At 43.3% G+C, this 18,095-nt stretch overlaps 1 protein-coding gene across 1 annotated transcript in view; it reads right to left on the bottom strand.

The window, feature by feature from the left end:
* rapgef6 (Rap guanine nucleotide exchange factor (GEF) 6) overlaps nucleotides 1-18,095 on the bottom strand; it is a 242,786-nt gene that overhangs the window by 176,421 nt on the left and 48,270 nt on the right. The window contains exons 2-4 of the mRNA XM_056285284.1: nucleotides 12,955-13,025; nucleotides 10,519-10,575; nucleotides 6,714-6,797 (exon numbers count right to left, since the gene is read on the bottom strand). Of these exons, the coding sequence (XP_056141259.1) occupies nucleotides 6,714-6,797; nucleotides 10,519-10,575; nucleotides 12,955-13,025 (212 nt within the window). The remainder of the gene's footprint in view (nucleotides 1-6,713; nucleotides 6,798-10,518; nucleotides 10,576-12,954; nucleotides 13,026-18,095) is intronic.

Here is an 18,095-nt window from a genome sequence, read left to right as displayed (position 1 = left end):
TACTCATATATTTTCGGAATGTGTGTGTGTGGTGTTAGTGTGTGTGTGTGTGTGTGTTAGTGTAGATAGCGGGACCGAAAACTAAAGCATTTATGATCCTAATTCTTTTTGGAGGTGGTAGGTATTGTCTCAGAGAGTAAGGGAAAAATCCCAGAAAATTAAAATTATGCATAATTATGCATAAATATGCAAAATATGCATTTTTCTAAAGATGGCTAAAAACCACTTCTCGGCATTTCAGATGATTCTGAGCATTTGGGGGGAGGGGGTTGGAGTGGGGGGGGGTTAGGGGCAGGGGGAAGGCGGTTAGCTGGCAGGATGAAGAGGAGGGAGATTTAGACGGGTGGATAACCACACCGCAACTTGGTTGCGGGTCACTTACTATGAGTTAAGATTTGCAAAAAACAATAAAGTTTATCAGTTCGAACATTAAATATCTTGTCTTTGTAGTGTATTCAACTGAATATAGGTCGAAAAGGATTTGCAAATCATTATATTCTGTTTTTATTCACGTTTTACACAACGTCCCAACTTCATTGGAATTGGGGTTTGTATGTATGTATGTATGTATGTATGTATATATATATATATATATATATATATATATACACTACCGTTCAAAAGTTTGGAATCACCCAAACAATTTTGTGTTTTCCATGAAAAGTCACACTTATTCACCACCATATGTTGTGAAATGAATAGAAAATAGAGTCAAGGCATTGACAAGGTTAGAAATAATGATTTGTATTTGAAATAAGATTTTTTTTACATCAAACTTTGCTTTCGTCAAAGAATCCTCCATTTGCAGCAATTACAGCATTGCAGACCTTTGGCATTCTAGCTGTTAATTTGTTGAGGTAATCTGGAGAAATTGCACCCCACGCTTCCAGAAGCAGCTCCCACAAGTTGGATTGGTTGGATGGGCACTTCTTTGAGCAGATTGAGTTTCTGGAGCATCACATTTGTGGGGTCAATTAAACGCTCAAAATGGCCAGAAAAAGAGAACTTTCATCTGAAACTCGACAGTCTATTCTTGTTCTTAGAAATGAAGGCTATTCCATGCGAGAAATTGCTAAGAAATTGAAGATTTCCTACACCGGTGTGTACTACTCCCTTCAGAGGACAGCACAAACAGGCTCTAACCAGAGTAGAAAAAGAAGTGGGAGGCCGCGTTGCACAACTGAGCAAGAAGATAAGTACATTAGAGTCTCTAGTTTGAGAAACAGACGCCTCACAGGTCCCCAACTGGCATCTTCATTAAATATTACCTGTTAGAGCCTGTTTGTGCTGTCCTCTGAAGGGAGTAGTACACACCGGTGTAGGAAATCTTCAATTTCTTAGCAATTTCTTGCATGGAATAGCCTTCATTTCTAAGAACAAGAATAGACTGTCGAGTTTCAGATGAAAGTTCTCTTTTTCTGGCCATTTTGAGCGTTTAATTGACCCCACAAATGTGATGCTCCAGAAACTCAATCTGCTCAAAGAAGTGCCCATCCAACCAATCCAACTTGTGGGAGCTGCTTCTGGAAGCGTGGGGTGCAATTTCTCCAGATTACCTCAACAAATTAACAGCTAGAATGCCAAAGGTCTGCAATGCTGTAATTGCTGCAAATGGAGGATTCTTTGACGAAAGCAAAGTTTGATGTAAAAAAAATCTTATTTCAAATACAAATCATTATTTCTAACCTTGTCAATGTCTTGACTCTATTTTCTATTCATTTCACAACATATGGTGGTGAATAAGTGTGACTTTTCATGGAAAACACGAAATTGTTTGGGTGATCCCAAACTTTTGAACGGTAGTGTATATATATGGTATGGCTTCACACTAGATGTGTTATAGCAATGTAGAAATGTTAGCTTATTTCACACAAAAAAGAGGGGGGGAAACCCAGCCATTTTGTTTTGTGATGCTCTATTTGTTGTGGAGCTGCAACTACTTCAACTCACTTGGAAGAGTTAGGCAATGTTTCATGACCAGTCATTAAGTCTGTTGTGAAGTGTGCCGCAAATTAACCGCTGGGTTGCCGTAAGTGCTTGTTTTGTTGGATTGTGTGTTGTGAGTGTGTGAGTGTGTGTGTGTGTCTAGGGGAGGTCACTTGTTGCTGCTATTTTATTAGGGTCTTAACTGCAAATCTGCAAATGGATAGTGTATGTGATGTTCGGGGACTATGTAAGCAGGCGGCCCTTCTTTGGCTCCCAGTGAACAAAAAGTTTTGGAAGACACTCGTTCAAAACTAACGGAAAGCTGATGTTCAGGCCAGTTTGGCTCATGTGCTTCCAAGGAAATGATGACCAACAGTACAGAAAGGAAACCGCAAACCACGGCCTACCACAGAGTGTACACACACACACACACACACACACACACACACACAATTCTGTCTAGATTATTCTCTCTGTTGTTCCCTTTTTTTTTATCTCCGTTCCAATGTCAAATTGGCTGAGACTAGTCTCATTCTTACACACATATAAAGTCCCTCCCCACCACCCACACACACATATTCGTGTGCTTATATCTTTGTGAAGACCTCTTACTGGCTACATTCCTTCCCCTAGCCTAGCCCTTAACTCTAACCTTGACCATCAGAACTACATGTCTAGGCCTTAACCTTTACCCTACTCTAATCCTAACCTTGACCCTAAATGCAAGTCCTGACCCTAAAACAGACCCATGAAGAAGTGACGACTGTCCAAAATGTCCTCACTTTGCCAAAATGTCCTCACTCCAATAGTTAAAAACTCATATTGGTCCTCACGAAGATAGCAGCACAAGAACACACACACACACACAATAACACTAACTTGTGCGCACACAAAGTCAGGGAGACTAGAGAGCTGGCCAGGACTTTCAACACCATGGACCACACATCAACACAGCACGAGACAGGGATGTCCGGCTCCTAAAGCAATGACAAGGTGCATTTGGCCACTCGAACATACAACGAGCAACAATTACACCTGAGCGAGCCAGCTGGAGGACGACTCGAAACGACACTCCCTTCCACAACTGCCAGTGACCTGGGAGTTACTGTTTAGACTGAGGAGACAAGGTTTCACAGAATACGTCTTTACCGTCTTGTTTTAAGGATGCTGAGTTTGGTGAAACACTGGACACCAACAAGAGCCCAGCAATGTCTGGAAGTAAGACGCTCCAGTAAGTTTGTCATCACCTACACTTTTAACGGATGAAATGGGCTTGCAGAAATGCAAAATAAACTAGGTGGTAAAAAACAGCCGACAGAACTCTGTTGTGAAATGACAGGCTAGGATGCAAATCATGTAGTGATTATGTGGTTGGTTTGAGTCCAGATGCCTTTGCTACGTACGTACCATCCCCTTATTTTCCCCCCATAACTTCTGTGAGTCCTTCGCACAGTACAATCTGACGAAACGCAGGCTACGCACCTAAAAAAATAGACTTCTGAAAATCACCCTTAACTTCCCATCGTCTCTGAAGATTTGCATTTTACAGAGGATGCAGGCAATGAGCCAGTCTTATTTAAAGTTTGCTTGAAGACAATCCAAAGTTGTGGCTAACAAGCACATACGGCACAACAAAACTTGTAAAGGACCTTCTGCCGACAGACGCTACAACATCTATAGCTAAAACTTTGCTCCAAAGCCACTGACCTGTGTCAGCAGCCACACAAGGGGACTTGTTTTCTAGCGAGTGGATCCCGATGTGGAACGCACCAACAACAACGCAAACACCACGAATCGCTCCAGCTGTCAGTATAAAAAGATGATCCTGCCAATTGTTTGCGAAACCTTCCATCAAAGAAGAGCGATTCTGTTTCAGTATTCACTGCCTGCGAATAGAGGCGACACCCAGAGTTAGCAGAGTATATTATTATTTTTTTCTTTTTTGCACACCTTTCGGCCTCATCTCCAAAGGAAGCCCCTGCCTATCCCGCCCCATTAGCAACAGCAGGCTGGCAGGAAACAGACCATGTCGGGTCTAACAAGGCAGAGACACAGAGAGAGAGAGAGAGAGAGAGAGAGAGAGAGAGACAGAGACAGAGACAGAGAGAGACAGAGAGAGACAGAGAGAGATCAGAGACGAGAGAGAGGGGGGATTTAAAAGAAAAAGTGCTAGCCCATTAGCATTAGTACTATTACTACTAGGTACTATTAGTATTAGTACTATTACTACTAGGTACTATTAGCAATAGTACTGTTACTACTAGGTACTATTGGCATTAGTACTATTACTACTAGGTACTATTAGTATTAGAACTATTACTACTAGGTACTATTAGCATTAGTACTATTACTACTGGGGACTGTTAGCCCAGGCATATACAGTGAGCGATGTAAGTTACAGCACTTACCTCTAAAGAAAAAAATAAAACAAAAAGAGACCAACAGGCAAAAGAGTTGAAGTAGATGTTACAGAGACACTAACCAAGGAAACAGTTGGGGATCCGCTTCTGTGGGTTCCTTGTCAGGGAAATAATATCCAGCATAGTAACCCAGAACCAGAGCTGTTACTTTTTTGTTTTGGTTTGTTTGTTTTTGCTTGTTCGTTTGTCCCCCCTCCCCCAAAATAGTAAAAGTGGTTGTCCAAGTTTAGATCCACAGTTGGGTGTACTTGTTTGAAACTCCAGCGTGTCTCGAAGAGAAGAGGTCCATCTGAAAAAGCAGAAGTTGGGACTCTTACAGCCTTTTGGTTTCTACACTACTGGTGGACTGAGGGAGCAGTGTACGTTCACTCCCGCGCTCTCTTCTGTCTGTCTGTCTGTCCCTCTGTCTTTCCACTGGCTGGCTCCAGGGCGGCGTGTGTGTGTGTGTATGTGTGTGTGTGTGTATGCGTGAGTGAATGTGTATGTGTGAGTGTGTGTGAGTGTGTAGCCTGCTCATTTCCTGTCTGGATGTGTTTCTGGGCTGCAGGCGGGCAGGCTGCTCAGGAACACATGGCCAGCCACTGTGCTGCCAGGGGTTCCGCATTCCACATTTCATGTGTGTACGCATGCACACACACACACACACACACACACACACACACACACACACACACACACACACACACACACACACACACACACACACACACACACACACACACGTGCATGCGAATGCCCCGATTACCACCCTCTTTGACCCTCTCCCAGCCCCCCTGTTGCTTCTAGTACTCTGACACAGAACACACACACCAACACACACACACACATACACACTACAGTCCCTTGTAGGGCAGCAACCCTCTCCCAATCCACCTCCCATTTTGTCAACTGACCTACAGTTTCAGACACACACGCACATACACAGTATATACACACACACACACACACACACACACACACACACACACACACACACACACACACACACACACACACACACACAGCAATAGTAGTAGTATTCCCCCTTAGGGTATTGATATTTGGCCTTCCACTCCAGAGTGAATGCTGGTCAGTCTGCTTTTGACAGACAGCCACTACAAGCCCAGTGTCCCAGCAGCAAGCTCAGCCCAGAAATCATTTACAGCCTGTCCACTATGACTACAACTTCTGCAATATCGTTTCACTTCATGATTTTTTTTTTCTTGTTTAGTTTTGGCCAGAGCAAACTGAAGCCAAGTGAGAATTTAGCAGTTCAATGATTTGCCGGAGGACATGTTAGCTGCTGGCAGAGGGAACTGAGGCAGTGTCAGTTCTGTTGCAGGGCTAAAATCTTCCAGTATCTGGGCATCTGGGCATGTCTCGGTGTCCCTCTTCTGTCCTACTGCGTGACATCCTGTTCGGCTGGATGCTGCTCTTTTCAACCGTGTTACGTTTTGTTTGGCTGCATAATATTAAGACTGTAATTTGCAGCTTTTGAGAAATGGTAAACCAAATTGAGTACTACGGAGCTCGAGAAGAATGAGACTCTAGAGAGTTCTCCCAAAGCTGAGGCGGACTGATATATTCCGGACATCTGGTGACTTTGATTCTTTTGGCTGCTTGGCACGTTCACATTGCAGGGATTCAGGCTAGCTTCACTGCTACACTTGGGGTAAGTCTGACGATAAAAATGGCGGATAAAAAAAAGCTAATAATACACAGCATCTGTGGGAGTGTGTTGCACATTTCCCTGCGTGCCAGTGAACCGAAGAAGAAGCCCTCTCCACAAAGTCTAATCACATCTCTATAACAAGCTGCATGTCTCCCGCACCATATACACCCCCTGCCCAAAAACACAGGCCGGTGCTGACATGCCACACACATCGCAACTTCTGCAAAACTTCCCCCCACCACGGCACACACGTCCCCATCGCCTGAGCATGTGTCTTTGTGGGAGCATGGGTACACACTTGAATATGCGCCTGTATGTGAAACTGCACACGCATCTGTGTGTGTTCACACCTACCGAACGGTGCAACCCACATGTGTCCGTGTAGGCTGGTGTGTTTGATAAAGCGCACACAAAGCAATGTTTATGTTCACATGTGCGTTTGTGCATCGTTAAAACTCATAAAAAGTGTGCGTAATCTTCATGTTTGTTCCTCGCAAATGTGCAAAGCTTAATGCACATCAGTTGAGTATGTGCATGTGTGAGTATTGATGCATACATATGATTACAAGTGTGTGTGGCTCTAATAGTGAGTGTATGAGTATGTGTATGCTTGTGGACATGTTTTAGTGTTGCTGTTTGTGTGTGTGTGTGTGCATGCACATGGGTTTTGTGTGTGTTTTTGTGCATGCATATCAAACAGTAGGAAGTTTACCTACCAGCACCTCGCCAGGTACATGTGTTCCTTGACAAATACAGAACCAGAGAGCAGGATGTACCAGCAGCAAGCCACACTGTCTGGGCTGAAACACAAAGACACACAACACACCGGCGTCAACACACTGCTAACAGCATTTAGAAACTCAGTGATGTGAAACTTTTTTTGCAAACCAAATTAGGGACAGCGAGATTCAGCTCGGTTTGTCGGTTTAAGGATGACACAACATCCCAACCACAGCTGTTATTGAAAGTAAAGTAAGTCATTTAAAAATACAAAGGCTGCCATGTGTCATCTATTTAAATATCCAACATATTTTAAGAAAAAAGTGATTGGCAAATGGGATCCAAAAGTTAATGAAAAGTTCATCCAAAAGTTCATATGGCTGTAAACAAATCTAATGATGCGGACGTCCAGATGACAGCAAAATCCATTCACAATCCCTCATCCAGTTTGAAAGATGTGAGAGCCATGTGGACAAGGTTTGATTGAGGTGCGTATCGACTTGTCCTTAAATGTGCCCTGGCATGACTGGATAAGAAAACCCAAACGAAATCAACAACGTTAATCACAGTCAATATATATTTTCTAAATGTTGGTAGCAGCACGAGTTGCCTGACTGGTGCAATACGAGCTTGAACAGTGCAACACTATTTGCATTGCACCAAATCTGTACCTTAGAAAATCTACAGATCAGAATCAGACAGTTATCTCTGCTATATACCCCCCGCATCAGCAGAGGGTTTTTTTGCAGGCTACCACATGCAGACTACCACATGCTTCCTCTGATACATGTGGAGTTGCAGCCGCTTCTTTTCACCTGACAGCTAGGAGTTTCACCAGGAGGACATAGCGCGTGGGAGGATCACGCTATTCCCCCCAGCTCCCCCTCCCCCCCGAACAGGTGCCCCAACCGACCAGAAGAGGGGCTATAGTGCAGCGACCAGCACACATACCCACATCCGGCTTCCCACCTGCAGACATGGCCAATTGTGTCTGTAGGGACACCTGACCAAGCTGGAGGTAACACAGGGATTCGATCCAGTGCAACGGAATAGACCGCCACGCCACCCGGACACCCATCAGCAGGTTTTTCTGTTATTGTTATGCAGCTATTTTTTTCATCCAATATTTTTTTTATTTGTAAATGCCTTCATACCTTTGCCAGCTTCATATTCCTAAATACAAAGATGATGTTACAATGTTGGATATGCTTTTGTAGACGTTCTTGGACACTCAAGTCTCTCTCCTTTCAGCATGTTGCCTCACTGCGTTTTGTTAATTTCATGTACAGTACCCCAACAAGACAGATGTCAGATTCCTTGTTTATTTGCACAAAAAAAATGCGATTTGTGTTGCATTTGTGAAGCCTGAGTAAAACGGGCCACATGCTGCAAGACTCCTGAAGAGGGAGAAACCAATACAAGTTTTCATCTCGCTGACAGCTATTCGAAAAGTGAGTCTGACGCCAGTCAGGAATACTAATAAAGGTTTGGTTGGACCTCCCTTTGCTCTCTGTATTCTGTGTTTGCATCAAACCCAGCAAACTCTTTGCTACTCTCTCCGCCATCCTACCTGTCACTCACGACTGTGCAGGTATACTCAGCAGGCAATGAGGACTCAATAATAATCTTGGGAAAAGAAAAAAATAAAAAAGCAAACATAATTGTCTATATGACTTTCAAACTCCATTATCATCTCCATAAGGATCGAGATCTGAGGTAGCCGTCATTACCTGCAAGTATGGTTTCATAAAGTAGACCTTAGTGGTAGCTGTCATCTGCTTTCTGTTTGGTGTGTGTAAGTGCTTGTTTTTCTATCCCAATGGGGACCAAATGTCCCCATTAGGATAGGAAAAACCTGAAATCACCTAACTTTTGGGGACATTTTATGGGTCCCCATGAGAATCAGGGTCTATTTCAGGGTTAGGTTTTGGGTTTAGGGTTAAGGTTAGAATTAGGTTAAGGTTAGGGTAACGGTCAAAGTTAGGAATGTAGTTATGATGGTTAAGGTTAAGGGCCACGGAATGAATGTAGTCAATGAGGGGTCCCCACAAGTACGGAGAAACAAGTGTGTGTGTGTGTGTGTGTGTGTGTGTGTGTGTGTGAATTCTGAAGGTAAATTATACCACTGATTGTCTGACGTGACTCTAGCGAGTGTGGCTATAAATCAGCAGGATGCAGAGATTCTTCCTCCTCTTTTCATCTGTCTCTGTCCTCCTCCTGACTGCTCTACCACTCTCATCCTTCACCTCCTCCCTAATTTCAAAACTCCAAATTCTTCTACCTCTTATTCTCCAATCGCTCCTCCATCTTCAATCCTTTCCATGCCTCATCCGCCCTCTCCTCTCCTTCCTGTCAATGCCTCCCGCCCCAACCCCGATTCTCAGAATCTCCTCGACCATTATTCCCCTCCTCTTTCCTCCTCTGATGTTCTCTCCTCCTTCACAGCATCTTCTCATCCTCATTCCCTTCTCTCCCCTCCCAGCCAGCCATTGCCCATTATTTCTGCTCCTTTTTTTCTCATTCAAGTCTTCACAGGTTTACACCTCCCCTCTCCTCCTTCTCAGCTCCTCTATTCCATCATGACCTCTTTCTATTTTATTTATTTTTTGGTCTATCTTTTTGGGCTCCTCTCTTCCTTCACTTCCCTCTCTCCTCCTTCTCTTTCCACCTTCTCTCCTTTTCCTCTCCTTGCTTCCACTCTCCCTATAAGCCACAGATACTATGCCTGACTTTAGTTGTTAAATCCATCCATCCATCTCTTTTCATTTACCTGCCTATACAGACCAACATGCAGACAAAAAAGCAGAGAGACGCACTATAGGTTGATCTGGAGAGATTTGGCTCGCTTATCACAGTACGCTGGGAATCAGTCTCCAGATGTTGACAAAGATCATCAGATATGAATGTGACTGGCCTACAGAAACCCTTTATCAACAATAGATTTTTAGAGAACCCGAGGAAAAACTCTGTGGTTACTTGCAAAGGGGCAATCAGTAGGAGACTTCACAATCCTTTTCTCTTGGGTAACATCTTTAGGTGAATATGTACAGCCGGAAGAAGGTTGTTTGGAAAGAATGTGCATGACCATGAATAAGTATCTCTGCATTAACAAGGTCAGTTGGGTACCAGGCAGAAGGCTTATGCAAGTCTGCCCTTGAATGTAAATACAATGTTCAAACTGCACATCAATTCAAGGAATAGCATTAGCTACTAGCTGCATTTTCAGCTGTGCAAATTACGTTGATTCCGAAATGCAGTTGTAAATGCAGTGCAAATGAACAGGTAAGCAGCATCACTGGTATAAACACACGTACACATTGTAACAAGCACCGGGTGAAGGAAAATACCAGGAATGAGCTGAAATATTGAACTTTTATGTTGTTTGTGCCTACAGCAGTGATAGCCTGTGGTCCAAAGGGCAGCAGCAACCAGAAATGTGCTCTTCCAGTTTGCTTATGAACATTGAATTAAACCCTGGCTGCTCTAGTGGAGCTGCCTAGTGGCCAGCAGAAGACTACTTTGGGGATACTGGGTAGCTCCTAAGCATAAATGTGTGCAACTGTGTAAATGTGAAGCTGGGAGTTGCTAAATAGGAGCATAAAAACCTTCCCCTCCTATGTAAAGGTAGAAAACAGAAATGTTCTAAAATACTAGCTGTTTCTCAACGAACATTTAAAAACAAAAACCTTCCCTGTGTGTTGTCTAAAGCAACAGAGGGAGGAAATGGAGCAGAACAGAACAAAGAACTTCCTGTTGAGGTTGTGTGTGTGTGTGTGTGTGGGGGGGGGGGGTTGTACTCACTAGAACAGGACGTGGTTGGCCTCATGTCTCTCATACCTAGCAGACGTACACATAGACCTGAGAAAGCAAGAGACAGAAAGAGACAATATTAAAGTATGTGTTGGGGAAAAAGTGAGTAAGAGAGAAAATGAGAGTAAGACACTTGGAGAAATGGGCTTAAAGACATAAACTGCTCCCAAAGCCCCCCCACACACACACACACATACACACGGCATCTTTGGGGGGGCGGGATGTTCTTACACAATCCTTGCAATTTTCAGTATTTGAGCAATTTAAAGGTTTAAACACTGTCAGACATCTTGAAAAAAACCAAGCTGACATCCTCAAACAGGCAATTTTTATGTCTCTTGGAACTGGATAACCTTTTCGCAGTGGGCCCGGTCGGCTTGCCATCAGCTGACATATATCTTGTGGTTGCCATTCGCACAATGTGACGGTAGTCTCACTTCAACTCACAGTTTGACAAGGGGGAAGAATCAAGACTTTACTTTTTTTTCCTATTGTACAGTGTGACATACAATAAATGTGCAAGACAGTGAAAATTGCATGTTGCGTGGGGAAACTGTGGACCACAAAGGAGTAACACGGCAAGGTAGGGAAACATACATTTGATACGTTTTTATGCATGCTCAATAATCCACGTAAAGTTGAATCAGGGCACAACGTTTATTGAGAGAGAAACGTGTCATCACTCATCTACAGCCTATTGTTTGTATGATTGTTTGTATGATTAACTCAGTGATCTATAACATCTCTAAGTTCCTGCCATCTATTCTGAACCCGTTGGTAGGCAGTAAGGAACATCACATTCAGAACACTATGGATTTTGTGGATAAGGTGAGGGACATCATTATGGAGGGGGATGAAACAATAGTCTCTTATGATGTTAAGTCTCTCTTCATGTGCGTTCCTGTTGATGAAGCAGTGGAGGTAGTCCATATGAAATTACAAAATGACCCCGCCCTTGGCAACAGGACCACCCTTAACACTGACCAAGTGTGTCTGCTCCTGAAGCTGTGTCTTCAGTCCACATACTTCACGTACAGGGGGCAGTACTACAGGCAGAACCATGGGTGTGCTATGGGTTCCCCAGTTTCACCTATAGTGGCCAACTTGTACATGGAGGAAGTGGAAAAGAGGGCTCTGATGTGCTATCCAGGGACACCACCAAGCCATTGGTTCAGATCTGTGGACGACACCTGGGATAAAATTAAATCCCAGGATGTACCACATCTCACCGACCACATTAATTCGGTGCACAACCACATCAAGTTCACCAGGGAGGATGTGAAAAATTACAGGTTATCCTTCTTAGACTGTGAAATTGCAATTGGTGATGGGGGACATTTGATTGTTGATGTTTACCATAAACCAACATTTACTGATAAGTACTTAAGGGTTGACTCTCATCACCCACTGGAACACAAACTAGGAGTCATCCCCACCGACACAGTGGCCGGAGAAGGGGAGAAATCCCACATTAAACAGGCCCTGGTTAAGTGTGGTTATCCTAACTGGGCATCTGTCAAAGCCAGGAAGACGCCCAAACAGTGCACCAGCCGATTGAAGACAGGAGAAGGACAACAGCTGTCTAGGCATAAACCAGTGGTGATTCCGTATGTGGCGAGAGTGTCGGAATAGTTGAGACGCGTATTTTCCAAACATCGCGTCTCAATTGCTTTCAAACCCCAAAACATGCTGCACCAGAAATTGGTCCACCCCAAGGATCAGGTTCCCCGGCACAAAAAAAAGCAATATAGTGTACGTTGTTAAGTGCCAGGAGGATTGCTGTGACTTGTACATCAGGGAAACCAAACAGACGCTGGCCAAGAGGATGGCACAACACAGCAGAGCTAACCTGTCAGGCCAGGACCTCAACGTCTACACCCATCTACAGGCCAGTGGCCACTCTTTCAAGGATGAAGACGTGCACATCCTTGATAGGGAGGAACACTGGTTTGAACAGGGGGTCAAAGAGGCCATCTATGTTAAGAAGGAGCGACCACCCCTGAATGGAGGAGGGTGGGGGGGGGGGGCTAAGAGTACATTTGTCGCCATCTTACAATGCTGTGATTACGATTATTCCCCAATCCTCTGTGACTAGTACACATGGCCATTGCAACTCTAGTCAATGGTCACAGCAATCTGCATATGAAACCAATCGTTGTTTTCTGTCGTTATGCCACTGTGTTGTATATAAGGGCGAGGACACATGCAGTCAACTGAGACTGAAGAGGTCACTTAGATGAGGGATGAGATGTTTCTCTCTCATAAAAGTTTTGCCCAGATGAACTGATTCAACTTTCTGTGACTACATTTGATACGTATTTGCTAATGCTTCCACAAGACAAAACAACGACAAGCAGTTTTCTGGGTGTGTGTGTGGGAAGTTTCTTAACAAAAGTTATCGAACTGAAAAGAAAGATCACAGCTGACCTTAGCTGATGTTCCCTGAGGTGAGAGAGGATGTCCATGTGGTATAGGTGGAAGTAGATGGTGTGAAGGTCCTGAAGGAAAGAGAGAAGAAAAAGAATGAAAAACAATATTAACATACACAATGACATCTACAACGAGAGTGGAAGATAATTAATTACAATCAAATACTGAACTAGAAGTGTGCATGCAGTGAGTGTAGATCCCCGCCAGACATAGCTCCCGTTATCCGGTGCTCAGACTTAGGAGACAAACCAGCTGAGGAGTTAGCACTCAATTGTGGTATAAAACAGGCTTTTCAAAGGTTCTGCATCACCACAACTGCAAGAGGTCCTTGATCATACAGTCACAACTGTGTACAAAAATTAAGATGACACACCCAGTATTATGAGATTAGCAGTGGACAGATACACACACACGAACAGAAAAAGCAATGTTTTTCCTGCCATTATAATACTTTTGCACAGCGCCCAAGTCCATTAAACGGCAAATTTAGACATTTTCAATATGCAGCACTCAAGCTAAAGAAATTAGCTAATAAAAACCTTTTGTCTGTCAGTCTGTGGAAGTGCAGCCTCCTACACTGACCCTCACACGAATTGCGAACAAGTGAGCATGAACTTGCACTTTCCAAAAAGAAAAGGTTTGCTATGTGACCATTTTGGTCTGACCCTAACCCTGTCGTTATTTTCATAATACTGTAGTGAATTCAGGGGACAACGCAACCACAGGAACTGCCGTGGCCGGGAAGCGAACCCGTATCGCCCGCACCGCAGGAGGCATCACTAACCGCTAGACTAAAGGGTCGGCCCGCGAGCCAGCGGCCAGCGTGTCTTCTTATCCATGCACGTTACAATATAATAAAGTTGGGTAAACCATTTACGCTTGCACATGAATGACTCACATCTATGGTTGACTCAGACTGGGCAGCAACAAGAATATGCAACACTTCCTGTTTTGATTGCAACTTAGGAGAAGTTGTTCCTTTAAAACTTTTGCATTTTTTGGATTATCAAAATTCTTCTAATAACTTTGGATCCTGTCACTGCTCGATCTGAGTCAGGAGAGACTACATACCCTTGGAGGAAATGATGTTAAAGTCAGCTTAAGGGGAAAGTTAGAGGAAATATAAATAATGATATATTTAGAGGCTGATTCTCCATTCTCTGCAGGTAATAAAGTACACCCCTGCTGAATAATGCAGCCATACTGTGACTTTATTTCTGGAGATATATGATTCAAATGGCTTTACCAGCACATATTTTGGGCCATTTTGGCACGACAGTGTGAATTTCATACATTTAATAATGACCTAAAATGAAATAATAGGGGATGTATTACTTGGATGCAACACTCAGTTCTGCCGAATAATGCATACACCCTTAACACTCAGTAATGACACTTCAAATCAAAGTTGATAGGAATCAAATTGATTTATCAGCACATACTTTATTTGATCGACTTTGACAGTGGATTTGAAACCCCACATTAATTTCTCCACATCTAAAAACTTCATTTTATTATAAATATCCTTTGCTTAAAAACACATCGACAAAGAACACCTAAGAGCTCGCCCTAAGAAATACTGAGAAATTAATCAAGGAAACCTTGTAAATTTCAGACCAATCGTATCAAGAAAATGCTACTACTACTAAGTATAATAAAACATTGATGACTCTAAATGTTCAAAAACCATAGACTTCAGGTCATTTATCATCAATGATAAACCTGACAAAGAAGATATCAATTTTTAACTGTAATTTGACTTAAAAATCAGCTCCATTAATTTTATAATGGACATTTGTATTATGATATTTAAACAAACCATTGGTCAACAGGGGAATAAAAGCCTCTTGTCTACAAGACCGGTCTCTTAAGAGCTCCAGCCAGCTCACAGCGGGGTCTGCGAGTGTGACTGGCCAACTTTTCCCCAGTTTGTGGAGCTTCTCAACTCCGAAAACGTAGGAACAAATTTTCAATTTGCCACCAATTTTCGTAAAAATTGCCAGTAATTACACAGTAATCTACACAGTAGATTTCTCACCTCAAAATTTTTCAGAAGTGAATTTAATGATAAAAAACCAAATGAAATTTGTAAATACATTGTTGGCCTGTTTCTCTGCTGCTTTGGTGTTCAGCCCTTGGGTATCTTCACACCGCAAGGCATACTGGGTATGGAGGCCCAGCAAGAGAAACTAGTCTGTCCCGATACAAGTCAATTGTAGATGTGAGTTGCACATGCGCATACATGTGCCTGGTTGACTTCGGGCAGCGACAGAGAGTAGCATTGGTCGAGCAAGCGAGAGTGAATAGAGAGGGAGTGGTGATAGCGAGAACAAACATTTTTGGAAAATTCTGAATCACCGCAACCACTACAGGTTCTTCATCATACAATCATAATTGTGCACAAAATAAAATTAGGCTGATAGGTCCAGTTGTTTGTGAGATTAGCCGCAGAAAGCCCCCCCCACACACACACACACACACGACCAAACGCAGAGCCTGGCAGGGATTATGAAGAGTTTACATAAAAAGAGTTGACATAAAACAGAGACACAATAAAAGATACACAATAAAAGATCATAAAGATAACAATGAACTTCATATGGTACTTTTTAAAACATGTTTAAAAGTGTAAAAAACAGAGAACACACACATACCACACACACACACACACACATATATATATATATATATATATATATATATATAAACAATCAAAACTAGGTGCAAAAATGTTATGATGTAATGCATCAATTGCATATGCATATACTGAGACACATAACACTAAGATATACAGACACACACAGCATACCCCCCCCCCCACACACACACACACATACAGGTGGTGAGTCTGTGCGAAATATAATTCAAACCTACTCTGGAACTTGACTCAAAGTATCTTGGACAGTGCTAAATGTTTCCTATCAAATTAACACCTATACACTGGACTTGCAGGCCAAGAGTACAGCCTTGTATGCACACATGGCTAACAGAAAGCACACATGCCTGCGTGCAAACACACACACACGCTCTAAGAGAGCAGTGACTAAAAATAGCAGCCTATCAAGGCCAGCTGTCAAAACATCAAGAGGCTGATAGCGTAGAGAGCATGTGAACCAAACCGCTTCATGTAAGCATATGGTGGGACACACCAACAGAAGGACTATCAAGCCCAACTACCCTAAACAGGTGGACTGCTTGGCTGGCCCCACACACCCACACACCCACACACACACACACACACACACACTTCCCATTTGGATAAAAACATGAAAATGGAGTCACACTCGTATAAATGCATGTATGCACAATATGTAAAGACACACAAAAGCACTTGTACATGTGAATACGCACATAGAAACCCTGTGTCACTACAATAATCGCAACTGGAGACTGTCTTGGCTAATTGCAGCCTTGATCCGACCACTGCCAAGCAGCCATATTGACATGGTAGCCCTGCAAATCGTTGTCACACTCCCCTGCATGGCGCATGGGCCCTTGCACTTGTGATGATACTGGCTTGAATCAGCATGATCTATCTCACTCTCTTTTCACTCTCCCCTGTACTGTCATGACATATTACGGGGCCCCCAGACTATGGTGAAGCCTGCTTAAGAGGCTCAGACAATCTTCATCTGTACCATCTTTCATATCGTTCCTAAAACCCCCCCATTATTTGTTTTTAAATGGCATAGTTTTTCTGCATAGTCCTTATTCGGCTCTCTTTTGTATAAATCTTTATCATGCATGTCTCTTCTTTGACTGTCATTACTATTGTTTGCCTGCGTTTTTGCTCTCTTTAGCAGTCTGCTCATTCATTTCAGTTCTTTTAAGTGTGAAGCAAATGAAATCACTGCACATACACTGAGTTCCGTATTATGTGTCATATGAGCCAGCCAGATGTGGTGGTGGTGTTGGGGTGGGGGGTGGGGGGGGTTGATTCCTTTTAAGCACAAAAAATCATTTGTGTGTACTTCCACTTGTGGTTCCACATATATTGTTCATGGATTGAGGTCATTTGCCTATTGTGTTTTTAAAATTCCTTTATAACATGTTGTCATTGTAGCTATTACTACAAATATAACACCAAAATGTACTAAAAAGTCATCTCAAATACTGAAGTATTTAAATATGAAGTGCAGTGATTTATGGGTAGTGGAGCGCTGCTTAAGCCCTAATTCGAGAGGATGAACTACAGCAGCACGACAGTTGAATTAGTAACCAGGGTAATCACAAAGTGGGGACTCATTCTACGATGCTGGAATGCTCTTATACACAGACTACTGCCGACCTTACTGTGATTCTGAATGGTCCCATACAATGTGCTTTAGCAATACTGGGTATGAGTACAGCCATGGCAGTAAAGCCCTTGCTGAATTGAGAGCGAGCGAGAGAGAGAGAGAGAGTGTTTCACTCTATCTTTTGAAAGCTTAACACCAGCATACATAGTATATTGGTAATGAACTAGCAACGACCTCCTCAGTGTATCTGTATCGCCATGTTGATGTTGATCCCACAACATCATAACTAATGTTGCTCCAGGAACATCATTGCAACTGACCAATCACGTTGTTGCTGTGCTGTCGTGCCTTTGAGACTCGGGGTAAAAGACGGTTGCAGGATTAGGTTGTGGGTTAGTGTGTGTTAGTTACCGGTTGGGTAAGGTAAGTGTTAGGTTAAGGGTTAGGTTGAGGTTATGTTAGGTTAGCTTTGGTATTTTTATGGTCTTTTCCCCCGTGTCATCCTGAACTCTGCTGCCCACCTGCTCACCCGCTCCCGTGACCACATCACCGCTGTCCTCCAGAACCTCCACTGGCTTCCTGCCCCACAACCAATCCAATTCAAAGTCTTTCTCCTCACTCACAAAACCCTCCATAACCAGGCCCCCTCCTACCTCACCGACCTGCTCCACTACCACACTCCTTCTCCCAGCCTTCACTCCTCCGATGCCAACCTCCTGCCTCCACCACACAGGACCACTGGACTTGGACGACACAGCCTTCTTCATAGCTGCCCCCTCCCTCAGGAGACCCCTCCCCAAACACATCAGAGACTGTACTGATCCGTCCACATTCACATCACTAATCAAAACTCACCTCTTCAGAATTGTGTTTAATGTGTGATTGTGTGTTACATGTTTT

This window comes from Lampris incognitus, chromosome 8 (genome assembly GCF_029633865.1).
Source record: "Lampris incognitus isolate fLamInc1 chromosome 8, fLamInc1.hap2, whole genome shotgun sequence".
In the NCBI taxonomy this organism is placed as follows: Eukaryota; Metazoa; Chordata; class Actinopteri; order Lampriformes; family Lampridae; genus Lampris; species Lampris incognitus.
This window is presented reverse-complemented; position numbering and strand designations above follow the sequence as displayed.